The sequence below is a fragment of the Phyllostomus hastatus genome, unplaced genomic scaffold, assembly GCF_019186645.2.
Source record: "Phyllostomus hastatus isolate PE091 unplaced genomic scaffold, TTU_PhHast_1.1 phas_scaffold_501, whole genome shotgun sequence".
NCBI classification, from domain to species: Eukaryota; Metazoa; Chordata; class Mammalia; order Chiroptera; family Phyllostomidae; genus Phyllostomus; species Phyllostomus hastatus.
In genome coordinates, this window is record NW_025334033.1 from 12,522,885 (window position 1) to 12,543,244 (window position 20,360).

Consider the following 20,360-nt stretch of genomic DNA (forward strand, 5'->3'; position numbering starts at 1 on the left):
ATCAGTGGGTCATCTAAGAGGAAATGACCTTCAGGTTTCTGGGAAGACAGGAGTGTGGGAGGAGATTTCTCAGGGCCAGGGTTAGAGAAAGGGATTGGATATTGTCTCCATAAAGTAGACGCGTGTGATAGGCTGCTGGGTTCAATGAAGGCCTGAGTACGTGGCCAGCAGAGCACAGAGTCCTTATGCCGTGCCCACCAGGTCACCGCCTGTGGCTTCACTTACGATACCTATAATCAGGGCACTTACAGTTAACCAGAACGTGTTAAAGGTCTGTTTTTGCTCTAAAAATCTATATGACTCTGCAAGATTAACCGGCTCCACACCCCTAGATAACAGCTATTTTATGATCTGGCTGGCGCCAAGGCAAGATGAAATTGAGCAAGGGAGGAACAGGAGGGCCTCCAACTACTTCTCCTTGGTACATTGAGCTCTTCAGCGATCTTCTTGGAAGAAAGATAATTTCCTAATCTGTGTTCTTGCTTAGCAGATAATGAGATAACACATCCAACATTAGCTCAGCCACTGATGAAAAAGCTGGATTTGCACTTTGTTGGTTCTCTGCCTTTCCTCTTAATTTAGTTTCCTCTGGGCATTTCCCCTAGTTAGAGGGAATATAAGCTTAACTCTAGCATAAGCGCTCTACCTAGATTTATCACATGCTTAGCTTCATTTTAAACATTTTTTTAGTATTTTCTCCAGAGGCAGCTAAACGACATTAGGTACATTAACACTGGTGGACCCAAGCAGTATTAAGGCCTTCCTAAAGCTCAAGAAGGGGTCACATGTGAAAGTGCGTCAGGGGTGTCAGAAAGGTCCAGGTGTTCGAAGCCATCTAGAGCCATCTTCCCTTAGAGCAGGTCTTCTGTCTTAGATAATAGATTTTGGGCCGTATGTGTGTATATATGAGTATATGCTTCATTTGTATTTCATAGATTTTGATGTTTTCATTTTCACTCAATTAAAATGTTTTCTACTTTCCCTTATAACTTCTTTGACTTATGGGCTACTTATATAAATATTTTTTAATTTCCAAATGTTTGGGGATTTTCAAGATATTTTTTTATTAATGATTCCTAGCTTAATACTTTTATTGTCTTACAGTATATTTTGTATAATTTCAACTATTTTAAATATTCTAAGGGCTTGTTGTCCCCCCCCCACACACACAATATGGTCTATCTTGGTGAGTGTTCTGTATATACCTAAAGTCAATGCATATTCTGCTCTTGGGTGAAATGTTTCAAAAATGCCAGTTAGGTCAAGTAAATTAATAATGTTGTTTATTTCCTCATGTATTTTCTGTCTGCCTGTTCTATCAATTACTGAGAGAAGAGTATTAAACTCTCTAAACATAATTGTGTCTTTGTCTATTTCTCCTTTCAGTTTTGTGGGTTTTTGCCTTACATCCTTTGAAGCTACATTGTTTAGTCCAGATACATTTGGGATTGTTGAACATTTTTGGTGAATTTACTCTTTTCCATTAATATAGCATTTTTCTTTATCTCTAGCAACATTGTTTTTTTTCTGGAGCCTACCTTTTCTGATTATTAATATAGATACTCCAGGGTTTTGTTTTGTGTGTGTGTGTGTTTCCATAAAATCTTATTTTTCATTCTTCTACTTTCATTTTATGTTTTTATATATAAAATGAGTTCCTTACAGACAGCATGCAATTGGGTCTTGCTTTTATTTTTTAAATCCAGCCCAGCAATCTCTATATTTTTGGTGTGTTCAGACTATTTATATTTAATGTAATTATTGATGTGGTTTGATTAAAATCTGTCATTTCACTAGGTCTTTTCTGTTTGTTTCATTTGTGCATTTTTCTTCCTTCTTTTGGATTAATTGATTACTTTTATTTAATTTCCACAATTGGCTAATTGTTTAACCTCTAAAGTTTTTTTAGTTGTTGCCATAGGGTTTGCAATTTACATCATTAAAGATCAGATTCCAAGTCTAAATAATATCACAGAGCTTCATACATAGTAAGAAGACTTTACAATAGTATACTCCACATTTGTTCCTTTGACTTTTGATTTTCAGATATTAAACCATCCTTGTATCTCTGAAATAAATCACACTCAGTCATGGTGGATGATCCTTTTAACGTATTGTTGAATTTGGTTTGCTAATATTTTGTTGAGAAGTTTTGCATCTATGTTCATCAGAGATATTGGCCTGTAATTTTATTTTTGTGTTGTCCTTGCCTGGTTTTGATATCAGGATAATGTTGAGGGCTCCCCTCAAGCTCATAAATGAGTTTGGAAGGCATGGGCTCTCGAAGAGATTGTCTTTAGTTCACCTCAGCCCTGTAGGTCTCGTGCACGTGAGCCCAGCTGTTCCTTAAGGCCAGATGTTTGCGGCCTTGTCTCTCAGGTGCTGATCTTAAAAGTTGGGGTGCACAATGTGGAGTACAAACCCTTCATTCCTGAGGAAGAATCTTCATGTTTTGAGTTTTTTTTTTCCTGATGCCAGGGAGTGGGTGGGGCTGGGAGTGAGATTTACGATGGATGGGATTGTGTCTCAGCTTCCATGTGTTTTCTCCCTTGTTTGCCTGATGTGAAGGGATCACTCCACCAGTTTTTAGGGTTTTTTTCCAGATGAAGTTGTTCCATATATAGCTATAGATTCGGTGTATCTGTGGGAGGAAATGAGTTCAGGTTCTCCCTCTGTCATCATCTTGAACTGGAACCCGTTTCAGTGCTGAATTTTAATTTCTAGAATGTGCATTTATTCTTTTAAAGATTCTCATTGTCTTTTCAAAAATCTCTATTTTTTATCTGTTTTGTCCACCTTTCCTCCTACTTTTTGAAAAAAATAATTGTATTTATTTTAAATTCCTTAATATTTCCAATATTTGAGTCATTTATGAATTTGTTTCTCTTATCTGTTTTTTCTCATGGTTTTGGTCATTTGGTCCTATTTTTAAAAGATGCCTTGCAATTTTAAATTAGATGCTGGGCATTATAACTAAAAATCTATGAAGGCTCTGGAGATGTCCCATATACCTGAAGAGTGTTAGCATTTCTTTTATTAGGAGTGTCAGGTAGAAATGGATCAAGTTGATCTTGTTGAGACTTTGCTTTATGCCTGTTATTTTGCTTTGTGTTTCCTCTAGGGCATAGATTTTATTGCAAAGGTATGTCTCTTATTACTGAGTTATGGCCCTTTTAGGGTCTCAGTAGAAAGCCTGATGTGTTTCTGAAGGTCTACATCCAGTGGGGCTTGAAATGAACACTTAACCTCTCCAGCACTGCACAGCTGCTGTATTTTTATTTTTATTTTTTGCTGAGTTTTTTTGTGTCTTGTTTTGAACATATACAACTTTTAAGTTGGCCAATGATGTCAAAACATAGTTACAGGTTTTTCCTGTTTTTGGTTCTCTTTCTTTTTAAATGATTTTTCTCTTAAATTGCAGTCATTTGGTCTGCCCCAAAGTCCATCCTCTCTCTCTTCAACCTCATAAGACTTCTTGGTTCTGCATTGTGATTTGAAAAATAAAATGTCCTCAGAAAAAGAGCTAGCAGAAAGGTAGAACTCAACTGTGCTTTCCTTCTCTCAAAGATCATAGACTCTCAATCCCTTTGTCCCTCGGTCACTCTGAAATGCTTTCAAACTGTTGGTTTGTATATTTCATGTAGCCTTTTTTGTTGTTTTCAACAGGAGGGTTAAAGACAAGCTACTTCAATGAGATCAGTGGCGGAAGTCCCTTTCTTCCCTCTAGTTTTGCCTGCTTCTACTAGTAATCAAGGGACAGGTAAAAGCAACGGGATAAAATCTTATATTATTTATACTCTACTTATTTCCCATGTGGGTTTGTGGTAGGCTACTTACTTTCTCTGGGGGTAAAGCCCAGGCGCTGTAGCTTCCGTGGCTAACGAGCAGAGCTAGCCTCTAAGCCAGGCTCTACCCTACCTAGCTGTATGACTTCAGACAAATTTTATCTTTTTGAGTCTAGTTTTCTTTGTATCTAATATAGGATTAGTAGCTGACTTGCTTATAAGAATTTTATGAGGATAAACAGTGAAAGTAGAGAAAAATCTTTTGAAAGACTATAAAAGGCTGCAGAAACAGAGCATCTCGTATTTAATTTTCACCCCACAGCCCATAAGTGGCACAAAACTGAGAATGAGGATCCCAGGATTTGCATTTGGCTTAGTCACTAATTAGCTATTGACTCTGGGTAAATCAATTCATTCTTCCTGATCTGTAATTTGAGAGAGCTTATCAAACTATAGTTAATAAGACGAAAAGAAAACTCTGAAGCAATGCAGCCCAAGACTGTTTGTAAACCTACAGTTAATTGAAGGAAGGTACCTGCCAGATCAATTCTCTTCCTCTTGGCAGTTGGGTTATGTCAATAATACCTGCATTTAAAGGAAACGTGGATCCCTTGGACAAGTGAGATGAGTACTGTAGCCTGCACTTAGAAGATGAACGTGGATTATTATGCCTTCTACAGGAAAAGGAAGAGGGAAGAGGGAGGGTGAGAGAAGAGAGAGAAGTGCTCACTGGCATCACTGCACCTGGACCAAATGCCGAATGTCAGGATCCGTGCCTATCATTACGCCTATGCCTGCCCCCAGAACTGGAAATCATCTAAGGTAAAAATAAAACCCAGAGATTAAGTGTGAGTGAGGATGAGTAAAATAGACTTCACAGCCACAATGAAATGATAGTCAGACATCATTGAATTTCCTGCCAGTGTGGGCTGTGTTCACTTTAGGGCAGCCCGAACTTCCTGTGAGGAGTTGCTACTCTTTGGTTCTTGAAGCCTAGAGCTAGGCAGAGTGGAGAGCAACTGAAAGGGTAAGTCCTGAGCCTCATGGAGGAAGGTGCAGCACTGCCGGCCAGCGGCCTCCATTCCCGTCAGAAACCGGCAGGAAGAGACCTCGTAGAGTGATTAATTGACTTTGATGTATTCGTTGGAAACTTCATCTACTTGATAGCAAATGTCTAGATAATAAGCTTAACATTTAATGATTCAGGTATTTTGAAATAATCCTATTTTTGCCATAATGTAAATGTAAATTTATTGAATTCCCTTCTTCCTCTGTAGTCTAACTGCTCCTGCAGTGCTTAGCAGCTGTGTGTATTTTCTTTCTTGCTAAAAATAATATTTTAACTCCCCTCTAAAGTATCAGACTGAAAAATGTCTCCAAATTTCCTGAATTATTACAATAGTAGCCCACAACTATAAGGTCATACGTTGTTTTTCAAAATCTTTTTCTATATTAAATTACAGAATTTTTCATAATGATCTTGTGAGATGGCATTGAGCAATTAGGTAGGGCAGAAATAACAGAATCGGGCCCAGAGAAGTGAAATGAGTTGCTCTTTGTCGCAGAATATAACACACATTTACTCTGCAGGGCTTTTATGGATGTGTGTGTATGTATTTCACTTATTTAACAAATATTTGTTGATTGCCTAATATTATGGCAGGCCTTGAGGCTGGGAATACAGTGGTGAACAAGACAGCCTATGCTCGAGGAGATCACAGTCTAGTGGGAGACATGTAAACGTTTAGAGAACTACGTCTCCTGTTGAGTTCTGCAACAGCGTGTTGCAGCAGGAGTACAGGGGAAGAGGTCCTAAGTCTTGTCTACAGAGGGACAAAGAAGAAAGCTTCAGTGAAGAGGGTGGCCCTGTAACAGACACCTGAAGGAGGTGTGGGAATTTGCTGGGTAGATAAATAGGGCAGCGTGTTCAAGTCAGAAAGAACAACATCCACACACTCCCACAGGCACAAGGGAACAGTGTGTCTTTAGGGCACAACATGCAGCTAAGTATTACTGGAGGGTAGAAGTAGGCAGAAACTAGATCATTTTGAATAGTTGGGAAGAATCCTCTTTCCCCTTCCATGCACTCTCCTTGTGCCCCATCAATCACCAAGTCTTATAGACTTGTTTCCTTCTATGCAACTTTGCTACTGCTTTGGTTAGAGCCCCATCGTGTCTGACCTACACTATTGTTTTTGTTTCCTGGCCAGTGTCCCGTCCTCCATGTGCATCCTTCCAATCCGCCCTCCTCCTGCCTCCCCATTTGGTTCCGAATAAGCCCAAACTTTGAGCCTGGCTTACAGAGCCCCCCTCCTCTCATACCTGACTGCATCTCCAGACTTATTTCTGGATAGACCACCCCCATTCCACATTTTCCCCCTTCATTTCTTAACTAATTTCTTACTTCATTTTGTCCTTTCTTAATTCCTCAAAAACTCCTCTCCATTCTTTAGCTAATTGTTGCAGCCTCCTTAGGGGGCTCCTTAGGGAAGGCCACACCTCTGTGCCTTTTTGTTCAAGTTTCTGTTGCTGCTGCCATATCATCTCCCTTCTCCATCATTGATCCTCTACTTACCTTTCAAGACTTCCCAGACTCAGGGCAAATGTTACCGACTTCACGAACCTTTCTGACACATCTGTGTTCCCTTAATGGTCTGTAAGTTCCTTCATAGCCAAAGACAATGACTCTTTCATCTTTGTGTCTTCAGCACCCAAAACAGTGCCTGGGTGGTAATGAGTACTTAATAAATATTTGTTGAATGGATTAATAAAAGACTTCCTAGCAATCATTTGGCATTGAATCCTGTATAGCCCTACTTTCTGTTTTTTTCCCCCACTAGTAATTGTCTTTTCCATACAAAAAGCTAAGTTTTCTGAGGGCAGAAACCTTTCTCTTACTTTCTTTTACATGCTCCCTAGTGCCTAGTCCAGTGCTGGCCAATGCTTTTGCTCATATGACTGTTAGGATTTTCTGCAGACTCCTTACATCTGACCCTGCAAATTAATAAAAATACATAACTGTTTAACTTGAGTGCTGCGCACAGAGGAGGGCCCAAGACAGAAGAGCCAATCACAAGAAAGCCAGTCCCACCCTGTCCTTTCAGAGTCTAACCCTGTGACTGACCCCAACTCTGCCTGTGCTTACAGGAAGAAGGATTAAATCCTGAGGGAACCAGGATCTTTTGGGGCTGAATTTTTCTTTCCATCCTTTATTGAGGAGACAGAAGGAACCCTTCAAGCTGGTGTAAGAAAGGGTGTTTGGGGAGGGCAGTAACCTGACTTACCAAATTTCTTAATTGATCACATTTAGACCAAATTTAGGTTGTTCTTTGCCTGTATAGGAAGTTCCTATTTTACACAACAAAAATCTGTTTATATGTGTTCGATAAAATTACATTTAAATGCTTGAAGAGATCACATACTGAAAAAACCAATTTCATGGGGAAGGAAATTTTCTAAAAAGAAATACCTCAGAATGAGTTTATAAGTTTGAATGTTTGTCTATTAAGTTTGCTTAGAGTTAAACTCAAATGTTGCTTTAGTTTCTTGATGCTCTCATTTGGTTTTAAAACTTTATTTGGGATAATTAACATTCATGCTGACTATCCTAACTGTAGGTTTCTTTTATTTAACTAATGAGGAGCTCTCTTAAGATCCTCCCAAACCAATTTGTGCTACAATATAGTCAGGAACTTGAAAGCCTGTTAATCTTTGTTTTCTCAGCAATGTGTTGGGGTCCGGGGCTTCCCCAGCACTCTGCCTCCCTTTCTGCTTTCTTCTTACCTAACACAGCTCACAGGGCTGTCCCAGGCTAACAGGAGTAGTAGCCCTTTGAGTCTTCCTTCATGGACCTAATAGTGTCCTTTTTAGTCTAAGACCTGGGGACCTGGTTCAACCACTGATTCATTTCAATTCCTCCTGCCTTTTATTTCTCTTCTCCTTATTAACTCTTCTTTGCCTATTCACAATAGGACACAAAAGTCTATACTTCATTATTTATTATATTAAAATTTTGCTTCCAATATTCCCAATTTTCAGTTCTTAAAGAAATCAACTAAATCTCTAAACATTTTTCGCTTTGTTTTTCCTGTGGGTAACTAGCTCTAAACATTCTCCCTAACCCGACATTACAGAATGACCAGTCTTTCAGCCTTGCCCCTGAATTTGTTTTTCAGTTGAGGAGAACAGGAGATGGAGGAAACAAAAGGAAGACAGGCCACTGCTCTGTCCACCATGGGGACTGGCATAGAGAACCCAGGGCTGGAGCTCACGGTAATCCACAGGTTTAGTTTCTGTGGAGCTTTGTGGTCGGCTGCATGGCCTCATGTAGGGTTTTTGGCTGCTCACAATCCCCATGAACCTTGGCAAGGCCCCGTGACTGACCGCAACTCTACCTGTGCTTACAGGAAGAAGGATTAAGTCCTGAGGAAACCAGCAGGGCTGAAGAACAAGGACAAAACCTTGGAGATGTGCTCGGCCTTTCCACACACCAGAGGTACAGGTGCTCTGGAATGGGTTCAGTTAGGACCTAAGGAGCGAGGGTGGGTTAAATGTGGCCAGTGGACACAGAAAAGGTCAAAATTGCCCATTGTCAGGGAGCTCATGGTCTTATTGTGATGATAAGACTCACAGCCACCTGGTGTTGCCATATGCACATCTATATTTATATGTAATTGTTACATAATCTTTGTGCTGTAAGTAATGGGAGGTGGTCAGACTGACAACAAAGATAATGATGATGAGAATAATAACAGCTAATATTTATTAAGTACTCACTATTCTGCAGAATGCCTTATGTAATTAATTTAATTTTCACAGCAATGGTGGGTACTAATTTTATTCCCTTTGTTTTCAATTAGAAAACTGAAGCTTAGAAATGAACGTAGCCGTATCATTGAAAGAAACAAAAAGCTCTTCAGGAATACTCAGATTTGGGGATGGGGAGCAAAACAATCAGATTAAAAAGAAGGCAGAGAGGGACCATCATGAGGGATAATAGTGAAAGTAAAAAAATACCATCTTGAAAGTCCAAAGAGAAGGAAGTGTCAGGAATGAAGGCACAGTTCACAATGCTGTCTGAAACACAGGTCGAGGAAGGAGAAATGAGAAAATCTTTGAATCTGATCGTGGGTTTGGTTCCAGAAGTCATGTCTGAGACATTTGTTTGGGTAAGATGGGTCAGATGAAAGCCACACTGCATAGTGTGGGAACAGTCTGGATATTTATAAAAGCCTGCAGAAATCATACACTGAGAAGCTTAGACAAGGCTATTGAATAGTTTCTCAAGCTAATATGATCCAGAGTAGCTCCCCACAAAAGTTTATTTTTGTGTGTTTTTTAAAATTTATTTTAAAGAATTAACAAAAAATAACCTTAAAAATTAAAATTCTATTTTTTCCCCAGAAATTCATTTCTGTATACAAACTGAGATATATCAACATGGGCATGTGGGATAAATTAGAGAAGTTAAATCCCAGAGACACTTTTACAATAAAATTGACAAAATTTAGTGGTTAACTAAAGGCCATCCATTTTCAGTACGTACACTCAGACCTGTTTTTATCCTAACTCCTGTTCTTGGTTCCTCAGAAAATCTTTAATCTGATCCTGCAGTGCAAACTATTTTTAGCTTCTCTTTCTTTGTGTAACTATCTGAATTTAGCCATGTATACATATATATCTTATCATATCTTATCCATTCATCCACTGATGGGCACTTGATTGTTTCCCTCTCTTGGCTCTCGTTGAAATAAGCGTGGGAGTGCATACATCTCACCAATATTTTGTTTTCATTTCTTGTGGGTCCTGTGGGTATATACCCAGAAGTGAAATTTTTGGATCATATGGGATCTATTTTGAATTTTCTGAAGAACCTCCATATTGTTTTCCATAGTGGTTGAACCAAATTACATTCTCACTGAGAGAGTACAAGGGTTTCCCTTTTCTCCACATCTTTGCCAACACTAGTTGTATCTCATGTCTTCTGGGCGATAGCTATTCTAACAGGTGTGAGGTGATAGCTCATTGTGGTTTGGCTTTGCATTTCTCTGATGATTACTGATAGTGAGCATCTTTTCATGTACCTGTTGGCCATTTGGATATCTTCTTTGGAAAAAGGTCTATTTGGTGCCTCTGCCCATTTCTTAATAGGATGGTTTGTTTTTTCTTATTGAGTTGTATGAGTTCTTTATATATTTTTGAAGCTGGGATGACAGTGAAGAGCTCAGATTCTGAAGTGGGACTGCCTGAGTTTATTGTCTTTACTCCTTATAGCTTCCATTCCCTTGGGAAAGTTACTTAACCTCTTTTTTCCAGTTTTCACATCTATCAAATGGGAATGATAATAATGAACAACCTTAAGATTCTTAGGAGGAGTCAATGAATTACTACTGGTAAAGTTCTCAGAAAGTACTCAGCACATAAAGAGCACTACATAAATGCTCATTAAGTCAAACTTGAATAGTCTTACCTGTTGGGCATTTGCTCTCAGGCCCTGCCCACCCAGGGATTCTTGATGTTTTCCTCCTGGTCTGTCAATGCATATCTGATTGTGTGGTGTTTGGGAAGGTATGGTCAAAGCTGCCTTTCAGAAGAAAAAGCCCTTTTCTGAATCTGGAAGCTGAGCAATGCCTTGTCCCTAGGAAACAGGAAAGGAGTAGGTCCCAGGAGTCTCTCCCTGATGTGACCAGCATCTACCTCTGTGGTAGGAGATTACCGAGAATAATGCCTGTCTAGGTTGGGTAGGCTTATTCTGACCTACTGCCCATTGGCACAGTTCCATTTGGACTTTCTGGCATTGCTGGAACACTACCCAATGTCCTCCTGGCTGAATAAGTTTCCATATTGATTAGGAGAAAATTCTTCCTCAGGCCAGGTAATCTAAGTTCTGGAATTGATATAAATGGGAGGGAGTAAGTTTTATATTTTAATTTTTGGGTTCTCTTCAGGAGGAGCCTACAACCTTTCACCAGGGTGAAACGTTTCTGCAAAACACATGCCAGCTTGCTCAAGAAGATTCTGCTGTACCTGTTGTGTGTAGGTGAGGTGCTGAGAATTCCTGGAAGTGAGAGACGTAATTATTTTAGAAAACTGACCTCGTGTCAAGACATTTCTAGGTGGGATGCAACTTTATCCACAAACTGGTCCAAAGGGCTATTTGATGTATAAATCTTAATACTGGCTTTGTAGTTGAACTACATTTATTAAGTTGCATTTCCAGGATAAGTAAAATCTTAGCAGAAATTATCTTTCAAAGTTGTTTGATAGACTTAAATATTTCAGAGAATCTGGGCTTGTCTCTACTTTGGTGTCTTGATTCAATGCAGGGCATGGTTTTTGCAGTCTTTACAAGAGAATCCTGTAGTATACATAACTTATTTGCTGGTTTGCTAGTAAGACCAATGATATAAAATATTTTTTTAATATAACAAACCTCTATTTAAAATATACTGTAGTGATATATAGGACTTAGACATCAATATTAGAGGCAGCTGGTATGATGAGAGCAAAAATTTTATTTGGGGCTCAGTCAGGGAGTCATGGGGTGAAGACTATATGGCTGTACATTAAGTCCTCATTTAACATTATCAGTAGGTTCTGTCACTTTAAGTGGAATGAGGTATAATGACCCAATTTTACCAGAGGCTAATTTATGTAAACAAGAGTTAAGTTCCTATGGCATCTCATCCACATTATAATGAAAGACATCCTGAAACAACTTGCTATGCGTCCTAGTAGTAGCCTTGTTTATGTGGTTTTGCTCAAGAGGAAAGATGAAAATGACTGGGATTATAAAATTTTAGGAAAGATGACTTTTGGGGTATCTAATGGTGGATCCTGATCAAATCTACTTCAAGGGAAATAATTTATCATAGTAAATTCAAGGGGGTTCAATTAAAGACAAGTGAAAACATGTAACATTCAAACTAAGTTGGACATTCCTTGGGTATCCTCAAGAAGGAAACAGCCACCTCGCCTGGCCTTAAGAACTGCAGCTTAGTCAGAGGCTGGGCGGCAATGTAGCTGGAGGGTCATTATTGCTTTAAGCCCCAGACATTCATGACTAGAGGTTCATTTGCCTCTGGTGAGCTCTGACTTGCTCATCCTTACTCTGCACCTTCTCTTTTTAGCTTATGCAGCCTACTTCCTGGCAGCCTGCATCTTGGATTTCCAGAGGGCACTGGCCTTATTTGTCCTCACCTGTTTGGTGCTCTTGGTCCTGGCTCACCGCTTTCTGAAACCGTTCTTTGCTAAAATATTAACAAAATGTTTGAAGCCATTTGAAAACTCCTGTCTGAAGCGTTGGATAAAATGGTGAGTTAAGACAAGACTCTCAATACCCCTGGCCCCCCAAACTTGTCCCGAACTGAGTCTGCTTCCCTTTTTCTCCTGTGACAATTCCTGAGCTGTCTTGCAGACCCTCACCTATGCTTTTCAAAATCAGTGCTCGGAGAGCAAATAGCAACAGGTCTCTGAGTACTGGACTTCATTTTCTCACAGCCTCGGGTATCAACATTGCTAGGGGGCAAGATGGGTTAAGTTTCAGAAAAGAGTTTCAGTCTGTTTATTGTCAGGGTCTGTGACAGAAATAAGGAAAACCATACTCTTCTGCAATGAAGTAATCAAAACGAAGAGGCTTACAGCTATATTAAGCTATCAAATTGATTTGATGGTTGTTTTACTTCTAGTCCCCCAGACTTTCCGCACCCATTGGTGTCTTTGACAATTCCTTAGAGTATAACCAGCAAATGTCCTGTTCAGTGAATACTAAACTGGATCTTACAGTGGCCACAGCTCATCTAACTAGCTGTATAGCATGCACATGTCCTTTGATCACAGGCCTGGAGCAACAGATTAACTTTCTGACTCTATAGAGTTCCTCTTTTCTGCCTGTTCTCCAACAGGTGCAAAGGAATAGGTGTTAAGAATGTTCGAAACAGCAATTATTTGGAGAAACGCATGAGACCACAACCTCAATTTTGGATAATTGATTTATTTGACACTGAGGAGACAAAGCTAAAATGACACTATTTATTAGCAGGACAGATTCTGGAAGCCAGATTTTATTCACCTTAAATGAGAAGAGCTCACAGTAAGAATAGCTCCAAAATTCAACCCTGATTTACAGCGCAGTTTGTCCTTGTTGTTTCTGAGGCATCTCAGTGGACAATGTGTTCTTTTTGTTTTGCTTTCTTTTCACGTGCACTCTCCTTTCTAATTTTTTAAAACGACTTCACACTCAGACATGAGGAATCCAGTCTATGTATTTATCAAGCATGTTTGGTACATCAAGGGACCATAAGACCATAGGGGTTGATTTGTGGCTTAGCCTTTACTCTTGCCCTTGGAGTGGTTGGAAATCAGGTGAGGATTCCTGGGGACCATGCGTACCTTTCCTCCTTTTAAAAATATTTTTGTTATTCATTAGTACCAGCTTAAAGAATGAGTCTTTATTTCACATCTTACTGATGTGGAAGCTTGAGGAAGGTAGGCCATGTGATTTGCATCCTCACCTTGGACTCTTTAAACTTCATTCTGTGAGTAAGAGAATTGAAGAGAGAGCTGCTAGATAGGAAACCAGCAGATGAATGTTTCTCAAGACAGGTCTCTATGTCTAACCTACTGAGTTATTTCACTTACCCTTGGGGTTAACGTCTGTTTTTTAGAGGTAAGATTAATTATTTGTTATTCTTATTGAGTTGATGACATGGTACTTGCATTCTCTCTTCAGGGTGTTCGCCGGAGTCTGCCTGGTTGGCCTTATCCTGTGGCTGGCCCTAGACACAGCCCAAAGGCCGGAGCAGCTGACCTCCTTGGCGGGAATCTTCCTGATCATCCTCATCCTCTTTGCTTGCTCCAAACACCACGGTGCAGTGAGTTTGGGGGATGCAGGGTGGGCCAAGGGCCGCATATTACCAATTACAAAGTACATGTGTCAAATATTGATTACAAAGGTAAAACTAAGTTATTTACAATCTCTGGAATTTGCTTTTTTGATGTTTTTACTCCTAAGAGAAGTTTTAAAGTTCTCGAAGGCCCAAGACCACTTATTTTCATATAATGAGTTATAATCCATAGTGAGCCTTGATATGAAATTTGTGTATCTAGGCCAGTGTAAAAAGACAAAGAAAAAAAAAAGGATAGAAAGAAAATAGAATACAACAGGGGATCAGATTGCATTGTGCATAGTAATATTGAAGTATTGGATCTGATGTTTTTATTTGTATATCTGTATGTATGCGCATGTGTCATCTAATCTGTAGACAGTTTTATAAATCAAATGGACATATGTGGGTCTTTACTTATTACTGCCTTGTTTCCTCCTGTTCCCCACTCCATCTCACCCCATGTTTCCTGATAACATCCTGGGTTAGTTTCATCCTCAGTACACGTACCCATGTCTAAAACTCCAACCAGGTAATGGACAAGTAGGATTTAGAACTCACATTGAAATAATGTTCTTGTTGGTCCCAGGTGTCCTGGAGGGCAGTGCTTTGGGGCCTGGGTCTTCAGTTTGTCTTAGGGATCTTGGTCATCAGAACTGATCCTGGATTTATTGCATTTCAATGGCTGGGAAACCAGATTCAGGTATGAGAAGTCGAATGAGAGGGCTCTGCTTTTTAGATCCCTAGAGAAAGGAGATTTGAGGGAAGCCTGCAGAGATTGGGCTATGTCTTGATGATGATGGTGGCAGATCTGGTGGGAAAGGAAAGAGTATCCTGGGGTACCACTCATCATATGAATAATGAGAACTGAACTGTGCAGTCCTCTGTCATTCAGTGAGCAACTCTTGGGGATATGGCTTGCCCCCAGGTTGTCAAAGGGAGGCTAGCTTCAGAAATAGCAGTAGGACCTAATTATGCATGAGGCTGATCACATATTCCTCCATATCCTCCCTGGCTTCACTCTTGTTCACTCTCTCTCTCCTTACAGATCTTCCTGAACTACACTGTGGCTGGCTCCAGTTTTGTCTTTGGGGATATGCTGGTCAAGGATGTCTTTGCTTTTCAGGTCATATCTGTTTTGTAGGCAGGAATGAGCATCACTGTGGGGAGAGGGGTAAAGCAGAGGATGCAAATGTATGTCCAAGAGATCAGCCAGTCTCTAAACCAAGTTTGAGCCAAAGAAGAGGATTTGATCCCACCAGTAGAAGGAACAGCACCAGTCTCTCGCCCTTTGATCATTTCCATACTGAAACTGGAATAAAATAAGAGTGGGGGAGAAGGGCTCAGGAAAACATCTCTTGTGTCTTGGTACTAATGGGATAATAGATATGTGATACATTTAAAATTTATTCCTAAAGTAGCTTGTGTTGAAGTATCCATTGAGTATCTACACTGTATGAGCTGCTCTTGGGAGGCTGAGAGCCTAATTTGGAGTCTGACAGGCAGTCTGTTTATGGCATACACATTCACACAGCGGTCTTCCTTCACCGGCGAGGGGTGCATTCTGAGACCCCCAGTGGGGGCATGCCTGAAACCGCAGGTAGTACGAGACCCTATATATGATGTTTTTTCCAATATACATACTTACATACCTTCGATAAAGTTTAATTTAGAAATTAGGCAATTTCACAGACAGAAGATTCATTCTTACTATAGATCTTAGCAACCTTAGCATACATTTTTTCCCCATTAAGTTGAGAATGTTCACTTTTTCTCTTAAAGAAAGCACTTTACAGGTTGTCTTTGGCATATTCAAATTGCCAGCATCACAACTCTTGTGCTTTGGGGCCATTAAGTAAATAAGGGTGACCAGAACACATGTGCTGAGATACTGTGATGATCTCCCTGACAACCTAGATGGCTGCTAAGTGCCTAACGGGCTGGCGGGTATTGTGTAGACTAGACAAAGGGATTGTTCGTATCCCAAGCAGGACAGAACAGGACAGCATGAGATTCCATTACACTATTCATAATGGCACACAATTTAAAACCTAGGAATTGTTTACTTTGGGAATTTTCCATTACATATTTTCTAACCATGGCTGACCATAACTGATACCATGGAAAGTGGAACCGTCAAGAAGAGGGACCACTGTAATATCTCATTAGTTGCCTGTCATTGTCTTTACAGGCCTTACCGATCATCATTTTCTTTGGATGTGTGATGTCCATTCTCTACTACCTGGGCCTTGTGCAGTGGGTAGTTCAGAAGGTGAGTCATTCTCCTACACCCCTCAGGAGGTGGGCCTTCATCTTCTGATCTGTCGAGAAGCATGAAAATGACACTTCATTTGGAAAAATGCTCCTATGTAGGATCTAGATGTTAGAGCTGATGTAAAAATGCAAACTTTCAAGCATGCCCGATATCAGATGGTCAGGCCCAGGCTCTAGGCTGACTGAGGGGCAGAGCAGGAAGAGAAAATGGGCTGGACTGTCATTTCATACTGACTTTTAATCTACATGTTCTGGAAGCCAAGAGTCCTGAGTTCTGGTCCAGGCTCTGCTTTGTAACTTGCTCTGTGGCTTTGGGCTTGACACTCCACTGCTCTAGGTCTTAGTTTCCTTACCAGTAAAATGGGTGTGAGGGGTTTGCTGGGTACTCCCCAAGATTCCTGCTAATGTTAATGGTTTATGCTTTGTATCCCTTTAGATCGCCTGGTTTTTGCAAATCACCATGGGCACCACTGCCACAGAGACACTGGCTGTGGCAGGAAACATCTTTGTGGGTATGGTAAGTACACTGAGGCCTTCTGCTCTTTTCTTTATTTTTAAAAATATTTTATTTATTTATTTTTAGAAAGAGGGGAGGGGTGGGAGAAAGAGAGGGAGAGAAACATCAACGTGTGGTTGCCTCTTGTGCGCCTCCTATGGGGGACCTGGTTCACAACCCAGACATGTGCCCTCACTGGGAATTGAAGTAGCAACCCTTTGGTTTGCAGGCTGGTGCTCAATCCACTAACCACACAAGCCAGGGCTGCTCTTTTTTCCCGAGGAACAAATAGTGTGGAGGAAAACAGGTTGAGAAAAGTGTTTTCCTTCTTAAAAGTCAAATAAATGAACTGTATGGGAAGATAATCAGTGATGAAATAAAACTTAAATGTTCAAAGGAAACTCCGTTCATTGCTTTTACCCTTCATGTGTAAGAATACTTAGCTGGGCCTACTTAGTTTGGACATCCTTGATGACCAATGCAATTTTTTAAAAAAATTTTAAAAATTGATTTGAGAAAGGGAGCGAGAGAGAGAGAGAGATTGAACTTTGTTGTTCAATTTATGTATGCACTCGTTGGTTGATACTTGTATGTGTCCCGACTGGAGATTAACTCATGTCCTTGGCATATTGAGATGATGCTCTAATCAACTGAGCTACCTGGCCAGGGCCAATCCAATGACCTAATATAGGAATTTAGGGAAACATCCTAGTCCAAATTTAATCTTCCTTCAGTCTCTATGAAGGGTATTTGCTCTATGTTCTTGTTTCTCCTGCGATCCTTGTTTTCCAGGGTCTCTAAGGAGCTAATAGCTTGCCTTCCTCAGTGCTAACACCAAGGCTCTTCTCCATAATACACTGTTTGATACATTTATATGGAATAGGTGCTCTGTATGTGCTGTTGACTGATTAGTTCAATGTTAGGGACAATGGCTTTTCAAATTGAAAAGGGGTTAGTATTGAGGTCCTTCTCTCTCAAGGCCTTAGTTGGATTAACTGTTTCTGAAATGTTTTCTGAGTACTTCTGCGCATTCCCACCATAGAATCCCACATTTTACTGAAATTATCCGTAATCAGCTTAGTTTTTAGTGCTAGACTATAAGCTTCTAAGAGTAAAATTCTGCCTTATTTATATTAATATCCCTTGTACAAGACTAGGCACATAATTGTCACTCATTAAATGACATCTTAGGTTGATGCTAAATACAGTTTACAGAGTTGGATCTTCATAATTTCATCAAGTTTTCACAAACCTTATTTTTTTTGATTCTTTCATCAACACTTAGCTTTAATAAACTATTTTGCATTTAATTTAAAGAATACTTTTTAAGCAACTAATTTGTACTCAGGAAGTGCACTATACTTCATATGGTCATTCATTAAGTACATCAGGTCCTTGAAGAATGTCTGAACAAAACTTATTTTATTTGTCCCTCCACATCTGGCTTATTTCACTTAGCATAATGCTCTCCAGTTCCATCTATGCTGTCGCAAAGTGTAGGAGTTCCTTCTTTCTCTCTGCTGCATAGTACTCCATTTATGATCTCACCAGTAACTGGAACATAATCAACAAAAGAAAAGAGCAAACAAAATATAATCAGAGACATTGAAATTAAGAACAATCTAACAATAACCAGAGGGGAGGGAGGAGGGGACAATCAGGGGAAGGGTTTTCAGGAACTACTGTAAAGAACACAGGGACAAAACCAAGGGGGAGGGGTGAAATCAGGGGAAGAAGGTGGGTTTGGCTGGGGTGGGGGGGAAATGCAGACAACTGCAATTGAACAACAATAAAAGAATTTTAAAAAAGTATTTCATTCAACTTTGTTTTCTTATAAAGTTGATGAGATGTCAGAGGAACTTAACTCTTGTTTATATCAATTAGTTTACAGTAAAACTGGTTTCATTATACATTGTTTTGCTTGAAGTTGCAGAACCTATCAAAGTTAAGTGAAAAATTATTGTGTATGATTTTAGACATGGAAAACATACCAAAAAATAGATACCATTTTCCTTCCATAGCATTTTGAAATCTAAACAAATGAGACAAACAGGTATGAAAGCAGATGAGAACAGTGTCAGCCAGGGTATGATAAGGTGTCAGAGCGACTGAGGCAGATGCTGGGAGGACCTAAAAGCAGCACTCGGTGCTGGAAGGGCACTTACACTAGAGGGATGTGTCCCTAGGGCGGGAGTGGGCACTTTGGGGCAGGGAGTCACACACTCTGTAATCTGACTTGCTTCTCCTTCTTCATAGACAGAGGCACCTCTGCTCATCCGCCCGTATCTTGCAGACATGACACTTTCCGAAGTCCATGCAGTGATGACTGGCGGGTTTGCCACCATCTCAGGCACTGTGTTGGGAGCCTTCATATCCTTTGGGGTAGGCATAGTCTGATGACTCCTGGGTGAGCCCACATCTGGGTTCTGCAGATGCCGATTCCTAAGTCTACCCTTACAGATTGAAGCATCATCCTTGATTTCTGCATCTGTGATGGCTGCCCCTTCTGCTCTTGCCTTGTCAAAGTTGGTATATCCAGAAGTGGAAGAATCCAAGTTTAAGAATAAGGAGGGTATAAAATTATCCCGTGGGTAAGTCCATATAATTGGGGAGATGATGAGGTCAGGTGCAGACTCAAGGGTTGTGCTGTGGTGGCAGAGGTTTCAAGTCTCCCGGAGAAGGATTAATCTGACACCATATCCCCTCTTGTCTACCTCTGCTTCTAGCTAATCATGCTTATTTTGTTAGTTTGTTTCACCCTCCACCTGCCTCTGTCTTCTGCATACCAGTATCCTCTGTCCTTGGTGTCAGTGCAATTTCATGGCAATTACATCTGATAGTGCTCAGCATACTTTTTACAAAAGGGTCACTAAGGAACCCCATCACCTCTCAAGCTGGTCTGGCACCCTCCTCCTGCACTCCCACACAGAGGGAAAGTGGGATTTCTCTTCTGTGAGGGGCTGAGACTAATCCAGACACCATATCCTTCTATGCCCAACAACCACAGCAAAGAGAAGAATATCCTAGAGGCCGCCAGCAGTGGAGCCACAGATGCCATAAGCCTTGCTGCTAATGTAGCAGCCAACCTGATTGCCTTTTTGGCAGTGTTGGCCTTCATCAATGCAGCCCTCTCCTGGCTAGGGGAATTGGTAGACATACAAGGGCTCACTTTCCAGGTAAATAATTACATTTGTTGGGCTGTTCCTCTAAAGTGTGTTTAAGTAGTCCTTGAAATGTGCATGCCCTCCTGACCCACAATGAGCTAAAAGAGAGCATGGATAGAAGGGTGGGAGAGATTGAGTTAAGTCTCCAGAGAAAGTCCTTTTGTCTTGACTTGTGTTATTTGTTCTTTCTTTTCCTGGGGTATCTCTTTCTTTTTACCTAGGTGATTTGCTCCTACATCCTAAGGCCCATGGTTTTCATGATGGGTGTAGAGTGGGCAGATTGTCCAATGGTGGCTGAGATGGTGGGGATCAAGTTCTTCACAAATGAGTTTGTGGCCTACCAGCAACTATCTCAGTACAAGAACAAACGTCTCTCCGGAATGGAAGAGTGGATTGGAGGCAAGAAACAGTGGATTTCTGTAGGTGACAATCCAGAAAAGCATAAATTGTCTGTGGGCAGACAGGAAGTGTCACACCAAAGTTTCCTTCCCACCCAAGAATCCCTTTCCAGTGTCCCAGCCTAACCACAAAGCCTGCATAATGCTATACTTAGCTCTAGCACCCCTGCTGCCCTGAGGTCTGTGTGCTACTCCTCTCCTGCATTCTGATCCAACTTTTATCTGTAAGGGACTTGTTGGGGCTTTACAGTTGAGGCAGTCCAGAGTGGACACTATTTTTGATGGCCTAAGGTCCCCTTCTTCATTTATAAGTTTAAATTGCTATAAATTGATCTCCTTTTCTCTCTTCCTCTCTCTCT

General features: G+C 40.5%; 1 protein-coding gene across 4 annotated transcripts in view; it reads left to right on the forward strand.

The window, feature by feature from the left end:
• Positions 1–4,477: 4,477 nt before the first annotated feature.
• The window catches only part of SLC28A2 (solute carrier family 28 member 2), a 35,759-nt gene continuing 19,876 nt past the window's right edge, over positions 4,478–20,360 (forward strand). For 3 of the 4 annotated variants that reach the window (XM_045823228.1, XM_045823231.1, XM_045823230.1), the window contains exons 1-14: positions 6,921–7,029; positions 7,961–8,057; positions 8,192–8,280; positions 10,733–10,824; positions 11,915–12,098; positions 13,516–13,657; positions 14,259–14,372; positions 14,718–14,795; positions 15,861–15,941; positions 16,380–16,460; positions 18,696–18,821; positions 18,900–19,030; positions 19,447–19,615; positions 19,825–20,022. In XM_045823228.1, the coding sequence (XP_045679184.1) occupies positions 7,977–8,057; positions 8,192–8,280; positions 10,733–10,824; positions 11,915–12,098; positions 13,516–13,657; positions 14,259–14,372; positions 14,718–14,795; positions 15,861–15,941; positions 16,380–16,460; positions 18,696–18,821; positions 18,900–19,030; positions 19,447–19,615; positions 19,825–20,022 (1,566 nt within the window). In that variant the 5' untranslated portion in view covers positions 6,921–7,029; positions 7,961–7,976. Of the gene's footprint in view, positions 4,608–6,920; positions 7,030–7,960; positions 8,058–8,191; positions 8,281–10,732; positions 10,825–11,914; positions 12,099–13,515; positions 13,658–14,258; positions 14,373–14,717; positions 14,796–15,860; positions 15,942–16,379; positions 16,461–18,695; positions 18,822–18,899; positions 19,031–19,446; positions 19,616–19,824; positions 20,023–20,360 lie in introns of those variants that run through there. The other variant, XM_045823229.1, reaches the window with a different exon arrangement.